At 41.9% G+C, this 15,454-nt stretch overlaps 1 protein-coding gene across 4 annotated transcripts in view; it reads left to right on the top strand.

Moving 5' to 3' along the window:
- Positions 1–15,454, top strand: part of TTC7B (tetratricopeptide repeat domain 7B) — a 314,696-nt gene that overhangs the window by 112,927 nt on the left and 186,315 nt on the right. For 3 of the 4 annotated variants that reach the window (XM_084630296.1, XM_084630295.1, XM_084630298.1), the window contains one exon: positions 5,574–5,746. The exons of the other annotated variant lie outside the window; for it this stretch is intronic. In XM_084630296.1, coding sequence (XP_084486422.1) covers positions 5,574–5,746 — 173 coding nt within the window. The remainder of the gene's footprint in view (positions 1–5,573; positions 5,747–15,454) is intronic. 4 annotated transcript variants of the gene reach the window in all.

Genomic DNA, 15,454 nt, shown 5'->3' with positions numbered 1-15,454 from the left:
AAAAATCTTAAATGAATCCACATGTTCCCTAAAATCTCTATGGATAGTAATTCCATGCTCTAATAAGAATATAACAGTAGGGATCTATTGTCGACCACCTGACCAGGACAGTGATAGTGACTATGAAATGCTAAGAGAGATTAGAGAGGCTACCAAAATAAAGAACTCAATAATAGTGGCAGATTTCAGTTATCCCCATATGGACTGGATACATGTCACCACAGGACAAAACGCAGAGACAAAATTTCTCATTACCTTAAATGACTGCTTCTTGGAGCAGCTGGTACAGGAACCCACAAGGGGAGAGGCAATTCTCGATTTAGTCCTGAGTGGAGCGCAGGATCTGATCCAAGAGGTAACTGTAACGGCACTGCTTGGAAATAGTGACCATAATATAATAACATTTAACATTCCTATGGTGGGAAGAACACCTCAGCAGCCCAACACTGTGGCATTTAATTTCAGAAAGGGGAACTGTGCAAAAATGAGAAGGTTAGTTAAACAGAAATTAAAAGGTACAGTGACTAGAGTGAAATCCATGCAAGCTGCATGGACACTTCTCAAAGACGCCATAATAGAGGCCCAACTTAAATGTATACCCCAAATTAAAAAACACAGAAAAAGAACTAAAAAAGAGCCACCGTGACTTGACTTAACCATGTAAAAGAAACAGTGAGAGATAAAAAGGGATCTTTTAAAAAGTGGATGTCAAATCCTAGTGAGGTAAATAGAAAGGAGCATAAACACTGCCAAATTAAGTGTAAAAATGTAATAAGAAAAGCCAAAAAGGAGTTTGAAGAACAGCTAGCCAAAAACTCAAAAGGTAATAACAAAATGTTTTTTAAGTACATCAGAAGCAGGAAGCCTGCTAAACAACCAGTGGGGCCCCTGGACGATCGCGATACAAAAGGAGCACTTAAAGACAATAAAGTTATTGTGGAGAAACTAAATTAATTCTTTGCTTCAGTTTTCACGGCTGAGGATGTCAGGGAGATTCCCAAACTGAGCCGTCCTTTGTAAGTGACAAATCTGAGGAATTGTCACAGATTGAAGTGTCGTTAGACGAGGTTTTGGAATTAATTGATAAACTTAACAGTAACAAGTCACCGGGACCAGATGGCATTCACCCAAGAGTTTTAAAGAACTCAAATGTGAAATTGCAGAACTATTAACTATGTTCGTAACCTGTCCTTTAAATCAGCTTCTGTATCCAATGACTGGAAGATAGCTAATGTAACACCAATATTTAAAAAGGGCTCTAGAGGTGATCCCGGCAATTACAGACTGGTAAGTCTGACGTTAGTACCGGGCTCATTAGTTGAAACAATAGTAAAGAATAAAATTGTCAGACACATAGAAGAACATAAATTGTTGCACAAAAGTCAACATGGTTTCTGTAAAGGGAAATCATGTCTTACTAATCTATTATAGTTCTTTGAGGGGGTCAACAAATATGTGGACAAGGGGAATCCAGTGGACATAGTATACTTAGATTTCCAGAAAGCCTGTGACAAGGTCCCTAACCAAAGGCTCTTATGTAAATTAAGTTGTCATAGGATAAGAGGGAAGATCCTTTCATGAATTGAGAACTGGTTAAAAGACAGGGAACAAAGGGTAGGAATAAAAGGTAAATTTTCAGAATGCAGAGGGGTAACTAGTGATGTTTCCCAAGGGTCAGTCCTAGGACCAATCCTATTCAACTTATTCATAAATGATCTGGAGAAAAGGTAAACAGTGAGGTGGCAAACTTTGCAGACGAAACTAAACTGCTCAAGATAATTAAGACCAAAGAAGACTGTGAAGAACGTCAAAAGATCTCACAAAACTAAGTGATTGGGCAACAAAATGGCAAATTTAATGTGGATAAATTTCAAAGTAATGCACATTGGAAAAAATAACCCTGACTATACATACAATATGATGGGGCCTAATTTAGCTACAACTAATCAGAAAAGAGATCTTGGAGTCATCGTGGATAGTTCTCTGAAGACATCCATGCAGTGCACAGCAGCAGTCAAAAAAGCGAACAGGATGTTAGGAATAATTAAAAAAGGGGTAGAGAATAAGAGAGAGAATATCTTATTGCACTTATATAAATCCATGGTACGCCGACATCTTGAATACTGTGTACAGATGTGGTCTCCTCATCTCAAAAAAGATATACTGGTATTAGAAAAGGTTCAGAGAAAGGCAACTAAAATGATTAGGGGTTTGGAATGGGTCCCATATGAGGAGAGATTAAAGAGGCTAGGACTTTTCAGCTTGGAAAAGAGGAGACTAAGGGGGGATATGATAGAGGTATATAAAATCATGAGTAGTGTGGAGAAAGTGAATAAGGAAAAGTTATTTACTTGTTCCCATAATATAAGAACTAGGGGTCACCAAATAAAATTAATGGGCAGCAGGTTTAAAACAAATAAAAGCAAGTTCTTCTTCACACAGTGCAGTCAACCTGTGGAACTCCTTGCCTGAGGAGGTTTTGAAGGATAGGACTAGAACAGGGTTTAAAAGAGAACTAGATAAATTCATGGAGGTTAAGTCCATTAATGGTTATTAGCCAGGATGTGTAAGGAATGGTGTCCCTAGCCTCTGTTTGTCAGAGGGTGGAGATGGATGGCAGGAGAGAGATCACTTGATCATTACCTGTTAGGTTCACTCCCTCTGGGGCAGCTGGCATTGGAAACTGTCGGCAGACAGAATACTGGCCTGGATGGACCTTTGGTCTGACCCAGTGTGGCCATTCTTATGTTCTTTATTTTAAGCTGGAGAAATAGAGATATACAGTACCCAGAACATTTTGGCCAAAAAATAAACCTTTTATGTTCTCTGTCTCTAATGAACTATTTCACTGATGTTTACTTGAACTGGTTTGGAGGTAGATTTTTCATGTTAATATTTTATTTGTGAGTTTCTTCAATGATCAGGGAGAACAGAATTTTTAACAATTTTTAATAGTTTTGTGGTATGCAGGAAGACAAATGAGAATATGTAGTTTGGGGTTTTTTTAAAACAAATTTATTCTTCAAATGTTTTATTTTCAGTCTACATAGAAATTACCAGGGGAATAAATTAGTTCTCTTTTTGAAGTAAAATATATATAACACAATGAAAGCTATTGCAGCAAGAGTTCAACAAAGGCCATTTTGTTGAGCTCTTGAAAAATAACAAAGGGATTAAAAATCTTTAGTCTACATATTGTGGTGGTGATGCAATTTGAGTTATATTTTTATGGATATTAAAAGCCCACTGAGATTTTATTTGGGGAAGAATACAGGAATTAATTTCCTTGCATGGTGATCATAATATACTGTCAGATTCCTTCTTTTACGGAAGTTAAGCTCTGTTATACTGTTTAGGATTTCTGGGGCGGGGGAGGAGGGCAATCAAGATAAACATCTGATTCAAAGCTGGCAGTGTTTGTTGTTAGTGCTGCTGTCACAATTCAGGGGTAACTATACTGCATTCCCACTCCATGGACCTTCAAGGGCACTCAAGGTTTCAGGACCCCAGCCATTACTTCTGGGTGGAGACACTCTCTCCCTCCTGACCAGGGGTTATAAGGCTGCACCGCCCCTTGCCTTACACTGTGATATCCCCAGGAAATCATTCTGCCTGACGGCCAGCACTGAAGCTGTGCTTTCTCTCCAAGGGTTCTGAGCAGTATATTGCAGAGGTTATAAGTTAGACTCTGCTGAGAAGGAGCAGTGTGCTATTTATTCTTAGGATAAAGCATCACAGAGGAAATACTTAAACAATACAAGTTCTTTCACTCTACTGAATGTACCAGAAACTATTCATCTTCCACATGGGGAGTCTGGTAGGCCAACATCTCTTCACTAAGGGTTGGGGTCTCCCTTGGACAGTTTTGTCCATTTTCTTACTCTAAATGAAGCCCCCAGTCAGTTTAAACTCAGGCTTTATATATCCTAAATTCTATTTTTGTCTCTTGGTCTCAGAAAACCCAGCCTGAACTATATACGAAACCACCCCAACAGGTGGTGCTTAGTTGTTTACTATCCCGAGGTAATTGCCCCCTAATATTTTTAGTTCCTGTAGGAGCTGTATTAACTGTCCCCCACAGAGCAGAATAGAATCATACATAAACCATTCATAAGTTTAATGCAGTGGTCCCCAAAGATATTGCATGTGATATCTGTCACAGCTACTATTTGTATTGTCAGAGCAATGAGAGGGCCCAATCAGGGTTGAGGCTGCATTGTGGCAGGCACCGTTTCAGCACATAGGGAGATATTGTCCCATCACAAAAAATTTATTCTAAGGCCCTCATACTCATACACTTATACATATTAATAATCAAATGGAGTTTAATGGAATTACTTGCATATGTAAAACTACTTTGTGCATACATGTTTGTAGAAGAGGACATAGAGAACAGAAAGATGAGGGCAATGGTGATAGCTAATCCGTGTAACCTCTTGTTCCTATGTGCACAGCTTGATGGCAAAATCATTGATATTTGTGACAAGATGGCCGATGTTAGTATTGTGGGTGCTGTGCTTTTCTTGGTGGGGGGCTAAGATGCCACCTCTCGCCCCTGCTCTTGGGGCGCTGAGGTCCCTGCTAGTGCTCGGGAAGGTGGTAGAGGAGGGAAGCGGGGGAAGGGCCTGGGTTTGTTCCTCACTCTGAGCCCCAACCCCTCTCAACCCGTGCGGGTCCTGACCTCCTTCTCCCTTGGGTGGGGTACGTTCGGTTCTTAGACACTGGGGGAGGGAGTCTCCCTCCCCTGCTGCAGCAGGGTCTCCCTTACTTTGGTTCTCTGGTCTTTCAAATTTTACAACACTCCTCCAAGCTCCACCTTCCTCCTCCTCTCTGACTGCCTGAAGCAGGGGGTTTTATTAGGTTCCTAACAGGGCCTTAATTGACTAGAGGTGCTCCAATTAACCTGTCTCAACCCTCCCTAGTCTACAGGCAGCCACTCCTTAATTAGTGTAGGGCTTATATTTCCCCTCTACCACTCTCCCTGGCCCTCCTGTATCACATATTATAAAAAGGAACTAAAATTTCAGATCCTGTGAACCAAAACATGTAATTTTAATAGAAAATTGCATTTTTACTGGGGTTGAATTGATGAAGTTAAGGATTCAAATTAAGCCTTCTTGGCAGTAATGTCTGTAATGTAGAATAATAGAAAACACACCTGAATTTAACTGATTTTTAGGTATATTAGCGTATTTTGATAGGTTTCTTCAAATATCTGGGATTTACCCATTAAAGTTCTGTCAAACAGTTTTGAAAGCTTTTTGTTGTAGTCTTGTACAGAAGCAAACTGGACAATGTGCCTTTCATTCCTGGTGTGCAGGGCATTCTGAGTTTTTTCAGGCCAATGGAAAAATATGTGGTGGTCAGGTCATCTTGTTTGTTCATTTTTTGCATGAAGCAAAAAAATAAAGGAAGATGGGAATTCTCTATAATGAATAGTCTGAGAATAGAAACCTTTTTGAGCAAAATCATATTGAACATGACTTAGTCCTCATTTGACAAAATCCCAGTTTTTTGAAGACTTCCTGTTCAGCATTTCTAGGAGAAAATATTTTTCTGTTTTTCTTTCACAGACAATAGCCAGGCAGTTAGCAGAAATTTTGTTACGAGGTATGTCTGAACAGAGTTACTGGAATCCACTGGAAGACCCTCCTCACCAGTCACCTCTTGATGATCCACTCCGGAAAGGCTCAAATACTAAAAATTATGCACTTAGCAGAAGACCCCGAGTGTACACTGGAGAAAAGTATGGAATGAGTTCTTCATATCACTACTGGTTTTCTAATTATCATTGTTCTATTCATTAAATATCTTAATTATATTATTGACGAGGAAAGAGGCATTTCAATAAGGGCACAGTCCTATCTTATACTGTTGGGAGAAAGGTAGGGGATTCCGTTTTCTCAGAAAGCAGAAGAGTAGAACCTTTTCCTAATGCTGTAGAGCCCACTACAGGAAGGGAGCCTGACTACCCAGCTAGCCAGCATATCTGTCAGGGCTGGGCCATGGGCAGCGAGTGTGCACTGGTCAAGTTGTGGTCAGGTGATGGGTAGTGAAGTTGGGATTGAGCCAAATCAGGACACCAGCAAGTCAGGGTCAGACACTCAGTTGCAAGCAGAAGGGAAGTAGTGGTGACAGGGTTGAGTCAGGTCTGGATACCAATAAGGCAGGGTCAGGCTCCAGGTTACAGACAGGAGGTGAGTGTCTGAGTTGGAGGTTCACAGTAAGGCAAGGTCTGGAGTGGAAGCATGCATGTGGTCTGTATCATTGCTCCGACTGCAGTGGGTAATGGATTCTTGGTTTATATACCAGGATGGGCCAATCAGTGTACTACATGGGTGAGATGCCACTCAAGCCCCACTGGGCGATACTTCCTGCAGTGTCTAGCTTCACATGGTCCACCAACAGCAGCCTGGCCTGAGCTCTGATGGTGATACAGAAGTGACAATGGCCAAGAACCTCCATGGTTCCTGGTTCTAGAACTACAGATGCTTACAACATCATTTATCAGAGAAGTGGAGGTTTATGGGTTCAGTTTAACTAGTACACATGCTGTGATCAGTAGCACACATTAGCTGGGGTACATAGGTGATTACAGTGAGCCTGGCAGTGTGTCTTCCCCCCACCTTGAGCTATCTTGTCATGTACCACTCCACTGCTCTTGACATCTGTAGTTTGAGCAGCTCCCTTGGGAAAGGCAGGATTTCTCTCCGGATGATTTGAAACTACAAAATTGCTATTTGCTCCTTTTTAGAAAAAAAATTGAAGATGTGGAGGCAGGATTGTGTGTTTTGTCCTGCAAACCAGATAACGAGTAAATCCCTTTAGGTATTAAAGCTGTACAATTTGTGTGCTGTTTCTAGACTTCTATATTTTCTCGCACTAGAGAAAGCAATGATAGAGAAAGCAATAGGGAGATTCATTATGTCTCAGTGACAGATTTGAAAAACATTTATAGCACTTTGCACAGGGAGTATATTTCCCAAGGCAGCTGCCTCTTAATCCTCTTAAGCCAACCCTGGCATTTCTCTGCCATGTCAGCTCGTTGTTGAGTTTGCTTTTCTTCCACATAGTCAAGCAAGTGGTATGGTATTACATGGCTCTCTGTGCTGATTTGCGTTTAAAGTTCTGGTTATTTCTCCCCCTCCCCATCCCAAAAAACCCCCACCTTCACTGCTTGAAGAACATTATTTCCACTTCCTCATGTCTCATTCCTGATTCCTCATTCTGTCCTGATCACTGCTAATGTAATGAATGTGGATAACTATTTTCTGGAACTTAATTTTTCTCTTCAAAGGTAACAGTTTTTCAAGTAGCGTCCCTATGTGTGCTCCACTTTACTTCAGGAGTGCACATGCCCCAGGCACCTTTGACTGGAGATTTTAGGTAGCAGCTCAAGTTCGGCCTGTGCATGCATTCCAGACCTCCTTGTGCCCTATACTTATACTTGTATGGGGGAGCCACCGTCTGTACCTTCTCAACCACCTTATATCCTGACACAGAGCATTTGGTGTGCCCCTTTTTAGCAGTAGTTAGCCTTCAGCCCTTTGGGCTGTCTAGGTCTAGTTTAGTTTTGATTTAGTTTACTTTAGTTTTTTATTTAGTTTAGTTATATAATTCCTTCATTTATTTTCTTGGGTTTATTTGGTTACATATCCCTTTCCTCTGGCTTCCCTTCTTGAGGGGTTCTCCCTCAGGGGGTTTTGGATAATAAGTAAATCCCTTTGGGTATTAAAGCAGGGGTCAACTACTTACCAGCATAGAGACACCTCTCCTGATGCCTTCACCAAAGGTGAGGTTCCTAAGGTGAGGCAATCTTGTGTTCCCTCTCCTCCTATCTGGTATGATCAGCATTAGACACCACTGCTTCTACTGACCATACTGGAACCCGTGAGCTGCCTGTAGTCAGCAAGTTTCGAGAGCTCCCAGCTATTCACATGGGGATCATCCTGAAAGACACAGTCTCCGCCCCATCTCTCCCTCCTCAAGTGGGAATCTTTTGAGGAGCAGGAGGTTACAGCTGATAAGGAGGTAACAACACAAACTAATATCTCCTCCCCTTCACCTCATGAGGCTGTGCTGCCTTCCTCACCACCTTATGCAGAGGATTTTAAATGGCTTCAAGAATTTAATAAATGGATTAACAATTCACTCCAAAATCCCCTGAAGGAGGTCCAAGATGCTCACCATAAGATTTTAGACATTCTCCACATGACAACTTTTGGTTGAGTGGCATTGCTGGTGAAGAAGGCTCTGCTTGAATCCACCAGACATCTGTCAGACTCCTGCTACAGTACTGATTACATGCAGACTAGCTGACAAAAAGTGTTACATCCCAGCAAAACAATGAGTTTTTATTTACACATCCTCCGCCTAATTCTTTGTTTGCAGAAGCCATCAACGAGCATGGCAGACAACACCTTACGATAAGGGCTAAAAGTGCTTGGACCTCTTTGGTTGTAAGAGCTACTCCTCTGTGACGCTATGATTTAGGATTATGAATTGCCCAGCTCTGATGGCAAAGTGTAATTACACCAACTACAGTAAATATAATGCTTTTATTGAACATCTCCCTCTCAAACCACAGGAAAAATTTCAGGCCATCACAGGGGAAGGTCAGCTCCTAGCAAGGACAACGTGCAGCCAACACTGCAGCCTGCTCTGTTTCCACTGCTATCATCATGTGTGAAGCATTTTGTCTGCAACTATAAGGATTTCCCAGGGGGATCCAACTTATTGTAGAAGACCTTCTTTTCAACAGATTTATGCACTTCGATGAGTCCACAGATGAATCCTTGCACACTTTAAAGAATTTAAGGGCTGCACTCAGGTCTCTTGGGATATACACATCCGTGAACAAAAGAAAATTTAGTGGATCACAGATGGTTCAGAGATTCCTCCACACCCAGTTTCCTGTTTTCCATAAGTCTGCCAAGCCACGCAAAAAGAGACCAAGAAATCAGAAAGAGAGGCTGCCTACCACATCCACTACTACCACCCAGCCCTCCTCCTCATTGAAACATCAATTTTGATGGTTCAGTTGAGGGTGCAGAAGATCCCCTTTATCGGTATCTTCATCTGCATCATTCTACCTACCCTTTGGAAATGGTCTCTTCTGCTTTTGACCTTCATGGGAGCAGATTGTAGCCAACAAATGGATTTTGGAAGGTATAACATTGATTTACTCCAGCCATTTTACCTCTGTTCCTCCATGCCACCCTCCTTTGCAGTAAAGATAGCTGTGTCTCTGTTCCACGGGTAGGGACTACAACTCAATAGTGAAAAGTCCCTTTTGACTCCAGTTCAGCAGAGAGACTGTATACGTGTTTGTCTGCATGCCATCATGTCCAGAATTTAGCTTCCAGCTCACTGGTTTATGGGACTGACAAACCTTATTTCCAAGATTCATATAAGTCCTTGGACGTGTGCAAGAAATGGCCTCTGTTAGGCCATATTGCAGCTTGCACTTTTGTAACACATGCCAGGTTACATCTTCATTGCTTCATTGCTTCCGGGGATAGCTCAGAACAGGCTTCATTTTGAACACACACAGTCTTGATAAACTGGTGTCTGGTCCTGGCTTGGAGCTAGACTCACTCAATTGGTGGAAGAACCCATACAAAGTTTGTGAAGGAGTTCCCTTCCACTGCTATAACTAGAACTTCAGAAGCCTCCATTTTGGGATGGGGAGCAAACCTCAGGGGACACACCATTCAAGGCAAATGGTCCTTTAGGGTCCCTTCCCTTATTTCCAGGAGGTTGATGTGGAGAAGTCAGGAATGCCTGTATCCACTTCCTTCACTTAATCAGGGGTCAATCCATCAAAGTCATGACAGACAATGTAGTCTGTATGTTCTACATAAATCTTCAAGGTGGGGGGTAAGATTCCTTATCTCAGCCTCTTACATCCCAGGCACTCAAACCACTATAGCTGATGATTAAGCAGGCACTTCTCCCAAGATTGCAAGTGAGAGCTGGATACTCTGATTCATTCTCTTGTCCTGGGGTTTCTAGAAGTAGACCTTTTTTGGCACCATTATCAACAGAGGGCAAAAATTTCTGCTCAAGGGGCCTTCTCTCCCTCAACATTGTTAGCAGGGTCGTCCCTAGGTGGGTGCAGGGTTTCTATCTGCCGGAGTGTGCTCCACCCAGGCCCCGCCCCACTCCACCCCTTTCCCCAAGGCCCCACCCCATTTCTTCTCTGCCCCCTCCCCAAGCCCGCTGCACCTTCGCTCCTCTCCCCTCCTCTCCCCTCCCTGTGCCTCCAGACACAGCGAAACAGCTGATCGGTGGTAGGTGCTGGGAGGGAGAGCGCGGCGCTGATCGGCGGGCTGGAGCGGGAGGTTGGTAGGGGGGCGCTTCGCTCCGCCTGCCCCCCGTCTTACCTCCCTGCTCACCTCCTCACAAAATGCTGAGCCCCCCCAAAGCACAGGGCCCAGGACAGTCACCCCGATTTGCCATACCCGAGGGATGGTTCTGATTGTTACTATTCCAGAAATTTAACAAGATCAAGCAAGACAGAGTTAAAGCAAGACAGAGTTGAACAAGTTCAAGCAAGACAGAATTGCACCAGCTTGTCCGAGACAAATTTCCTCACATGGTTTGCCTTGCCTCTTGCCTGCTGTTGCAACTTCTGATCATTTCCCCACCTGCTATCTCAGGAGTTCAGTTGAGTCTCCATTCCAACCTGAGCATTCCTCATCTCAGAGCTTCGCTCCTCAGTGGTTCTTGGGGGTAGAAGTTTCCTGCCCAACAGAAGTAGACAAGGTCCTATTAAACTACAGAAAGATTTCCAGTAGGAACATTTATCTGCAGTAGTGAAAGAATTTCACCATTGGCATATCTAGCTACAGGTCTCACCTGTCCATTCCTCCCTCTCTACTGTTCTGGATTACTTGTTGGATTTCAAAAAATCAGATCTCTCTATAAATTCTGTCAAAGCTTATTTAGCAGGTACTACGATCTTCCATTCTTCTCTATGGGGATTCTCAGTGCCTATCCAACAACATCCAGATTCATTAAGGGGTTAAATATCAGAGGGATTTAAGTTAGTCTGGATCTGTAAAAGCGGCAAAGGGTCCTGTGGCACCTTATAGACTAGCAGATGTATTGGAGCCTAAGCTTTCGTGGGTGAATACTTGATGCATCCGACGAAGCAGGTATTCACCCACGAAAGCTTATGCTCCAATACGTCTGTTAGTCTATAAGGTGCCACAGGACTCTTTGCCGCCATTAAGGGGTTAGTTAACCTTTTTCCACAGATTAGAGACCTCACTTCCATATGGGATTTGAATTTGGTCCCCATTTGTATAATGAAACCTCTCTCTGAGCCACTAGCCTAATGTTCTTTGCTACACTTGTCAATGAAGACATCCATTTTGATGGCCATCACCCCTTTCCAAAGAGTTGGAGAGTTTAATAGTAAATCCCCCCCTTTACAGTTTTTTTTTCCCCAAAGAAAGTATTTATGGTCCCATTCCAAGTTTCTGCCTATAATGTATACTCTGATTTCCATGTTAATCAGTTCATCCACCTTCCAGGGTTTTTTTTTTCTGAAGCCACGCTAGACCTACCCTGCATTCCTTGGATGTTAGAAGAAATATATAACAATGGAGATTGTGGTCAGGTCACAGTACCAACTGCAAAACAGCAGTCAGTGCTTTCCCAGTCTTAATACAGATGGATAATATGTGAATTCTTTAGAATGCCTGTATTCTCATTATTTATTTCTATGTGCAAAGTTAAATCCTCTGACTACTTGTCCTTTCTTTCTTTGGAGAGACTTCTTTGTCTGTTACAGAATTACATAGGTAATGCTCCTCTTTCAAAAACACATTATTTTAAAAGAACAGTGAGGTCTGAATGCAAGGCTAGAAGTCAGATTCCTGAATTCTTATAATCATGTGTCTGACTGATTCCCTCCATAGTCTTGGAGAAGTCACTAGGAATCTGATATTTTTATTTTTATTTTTTTTAGAAAATTGCAGAAATATAGTTGCATACCTAGTTTGCAAGCACAGTTATTTCAATTCCCCATGCAAATTAGATTATTAGATGACTACACAGTTGGTTAGTTATGCATATAACTAGTAATTTGTAAATACAAATACCCATGGTAATTGCATTTGCAGCTCAGGCATTAATTGCACACGCTTTTGCAAAATCAGTTATATATATTCTTGAAAATTAGGCCTTTAAATGTGTCTACCTCAGTTTCCATATTTTAAAAATTAAGGTGAAACGTGCTTCTTGGGGAATTCTGAGGATTGGTTAATATATAAATTGATGATTGTAATGTTCTTTGGAGATTATCAGTGCTGTGTAACTGCAAAATATTACTCTAGTTACTCTTTGACTTTGATATGTATGTGCTCCAAAACCAATTTTTGAGGTTAGGAAAAGATGCAGGCTGATTCAGTCAATGCCTTAGAACAGTTTCCTGTACCAGTGAGATTTTTTTCCAGCTATACCTTGATTTTTTTCCATTTTTTAAAATTGGTTCAAATTTTGAGACTGCTGGTAATGTATGGTCTTTTTATGAATCTGGGGATCACATTTGAACAGCCTATAATGAGATACAATCCAATCAGTTTGGTGCCTTGTAAGTCACAATAAACTTTGCTTATTAAGCATTAAGAATAGCTTATATTCTAGAAAGGAAATGCAGAAGTAGGAGCTATGTGAAGACAAGGGTAACCATTTCTACAGAATGTGAATTCTGCTACTTTAAATATCTTTCCCTAATATTCTGTGTGAGGAAGTTTTAAGAATATATCTTTGACACTGGTGTACTAACTCTCCCAAGTGATAATTCAGATGATTCCTTAGATCCATGCAATTCTTTCCTAGAAAGAGCCTCTGTACCCTTCTTCACTGCTAAAACTTATTCATTAAGGGATTAATGTTTTCCATAATTTGTCTCCTTTTTAAGCATCTTCTATGATAGACCATTTGTAGATAGACTCTGACTCAGATCTGCCCTCAAGTTCTGAGTGGCAAGTGCAGTTTTTTTCACAAATGTCAGACTTATTGCTGGTACTTCAGAGTGTATATAGACAGTCATTTGAAGTACAGTCAACCTCCAACTGCTTGTTCTAGACTTAAGATAGTGTTTTGTGTTCTACCTCATATTCAGACAAAATTTATTAACTTTGCAAGTTAAAAGGATCTAAAACATAACCAGATCTAAATCTGGTACCAAGCTTTGGTTTTCCAGCGTGTGTCCTGAAAGCGGTCTGCTGTTCCCATAACGTATTAAGTTTCACACTACATAGATGCAGTATATCATGAAAATGTAATTTGCAGCTTATTGTATTCTGAAAATGACTAGACTATAACGTCAGGTGGACAATGTAGACTACAAGCACCGGCAATGCTGAAGCGCTCTCCCAGCACTCTAAAAAAAAGACCCACCTCCACGAGAGGTGTAGCTACCAGCACTGAGAGTGTGGCTCCCAGCGCTGGGGCACTGTCTACATTGGTGCTTTACAGCTGCAACTTGCTGCACTCAGGGGGATGTTTTTTCACACCCTGAGCGAGAAAGTTGCAGCGCTGTAAATTGCCAGTGTAGACAAGCCTAGAGTAAAAAAAGGTTTTGCTGTGTTCTAGCAAAATCAAAAATGAGTAGCTTCTAACAAGGTTAGTGTGTACTAGTATCTTTAAACATCATCTCCTGGTGGTAGAAGACCAATTAAAATAGTCTGATTGCTTGCAACTTATTATCCATGAAGTGAAGTCTGAAATTTAGCTTGTTAAAAGGTTATTTTTGATCAAAAAAGCGGTAATCACACAAACTCTTCAAGAAACTAATAAAGCATATATGAAAAATTGGGTCATTTTAAGTTGACTGTCCACTTGCAAATAATGTCAATTATCTGATAAAAGACCCGTGAAAATTTCCTAGTCACGGTATGATAGAGACAAGGTGGATGAGAGAGAGATACTTTATTGGACCAACTTCTGTTGGTGAGAGAGACGAGCTTTCAAGCCACACAGAGCTCTTCCTCAGGTCTGGAAGGTACTGCCAATGTCACAGCAAAATGCAAAGTGGAACAGATTGCTTAGGATAAGTAGTTAGCACATGTTATAAGGGACCATTCAAGGTAGAGTGGCCTGTTAACACCTTATCAGTTATAGGACAAAATGAGGGGTTAGTGGGTTACAGATAGTTTTAATAAGCCATAAACCCAGTGTCTCTGTTCAGTCCATGATTTTTAGTGTCTATTAGAGAGATTAATTTAAGTTCGCAGGCTCGTCTTTTGAAAGTCTTGTGCAGGTTTCCTTTAAGGATGAGGACTGAAAGGTCAAATATAGTGTGATCCCTTTGTGAAAAATGTTCAGCCACAGGTGACAGGGTATTTTTGTCTCCTGTGTGAGTTAATTTGAGAGCATAGTGATTGTCTGGTGTCACCCACATAATTGTTGTTGGGACATTTAGTGCACTGGATGAGGTACACCACATGTTGCAACAGGAATGGGTAGAACCCATGGATCTTGAAAAGTGCGTTGGGGGGAGTTAATTGTAGCAGTGGAGATATGTGTGGAGGTTTTGCATCTGTTGTTCTGGCAGGTTTTGGACTTGCTTTGAGTTGGTGTGTCCTGGTCTGAGGTGAGCTTGCTTCTGATGATGAGCTTGAAGAGATTGGGGGGTTGTTTAAAGGCCAGAAGTGGGGGTTCAGGAAATATTTAGTTCAGGATGGGGTCTCCATTGAGCCCCCCCCCCCCCCCACTGTTCCTCAGACGTTCTTGTTAACTTCTGGATATGTGCTGGAAATGGCCCACCTTGATTATCACTTCAAAAGGTTTTCTCTCCCCCCGCCCCACTCTCCTGCTGGTAATAGCTCATCCTAAGTGATCACTCTCCTTACAATGTGTATGATAAACACCAATTTTTTCATGGTCTGTGTGTATATAAATCTCCTCACTGTATTTTCCACTTTATGCATCCGATGAAGTGAGCTGTAGCTCACGAAAGCTTATGCTCAAATAAATTGGTTAGACTCTAAGGTGCCACAAGTACTCCTTTTCTTTTTGCAAATAGAGACTAACACGGCTGCTACTCTGAAACCTGTCTGGATGAGGTGGATATCTCTGCAAAGTGCGGTATCTGTCACTCTTTCCTACCCAGAACTCGAGAAGCTCGGGAGCTTCACCTGGGGAACCACCTGAGACAGAAAGCTGTCTGATCTGGGCCAGGGAGACTCCCCTGCACATTACTAGTGTCCCTCCAAGCATGTGCCTTGGAGTGGAGCCCCCAAAACCTAAGTCAAAAGAATCTTCTTCTAGGCTCCCCATGAGAGCAGTGGGCAGGCATGAGCGTAAGGATAGATCCCCATTGAGGGCTGTCCATTAGAGATGTGCTTCCTCCCTGAGGTTTTCCAGATCTGGTGAGACTTTACATGCGAAATCTAAGGACCTGGTTCTTCTAAAGACATCTGGGTTGAAGGGCAAAGGG

The sequence above is a fragment of the Lepidochelys olivacea genome (assembly GCF_965140295.1).
Source record: "Lepidochelys olivacea isolate rLepOli2 genome assembly, chromosome: 6".
Classification (NCBI taxonomy): domain Eukaryota; kingdom Metazoa; phylum Chordata; order Testudines; family Cheloniidae; genus Lepidochelys; species Lepidochelys olivacea.
The sequence above is the reverse complement of the archived record's forward strand: the minus strand, read 5'-3'. Positions and strand labels throughout refer to the sequence as shown.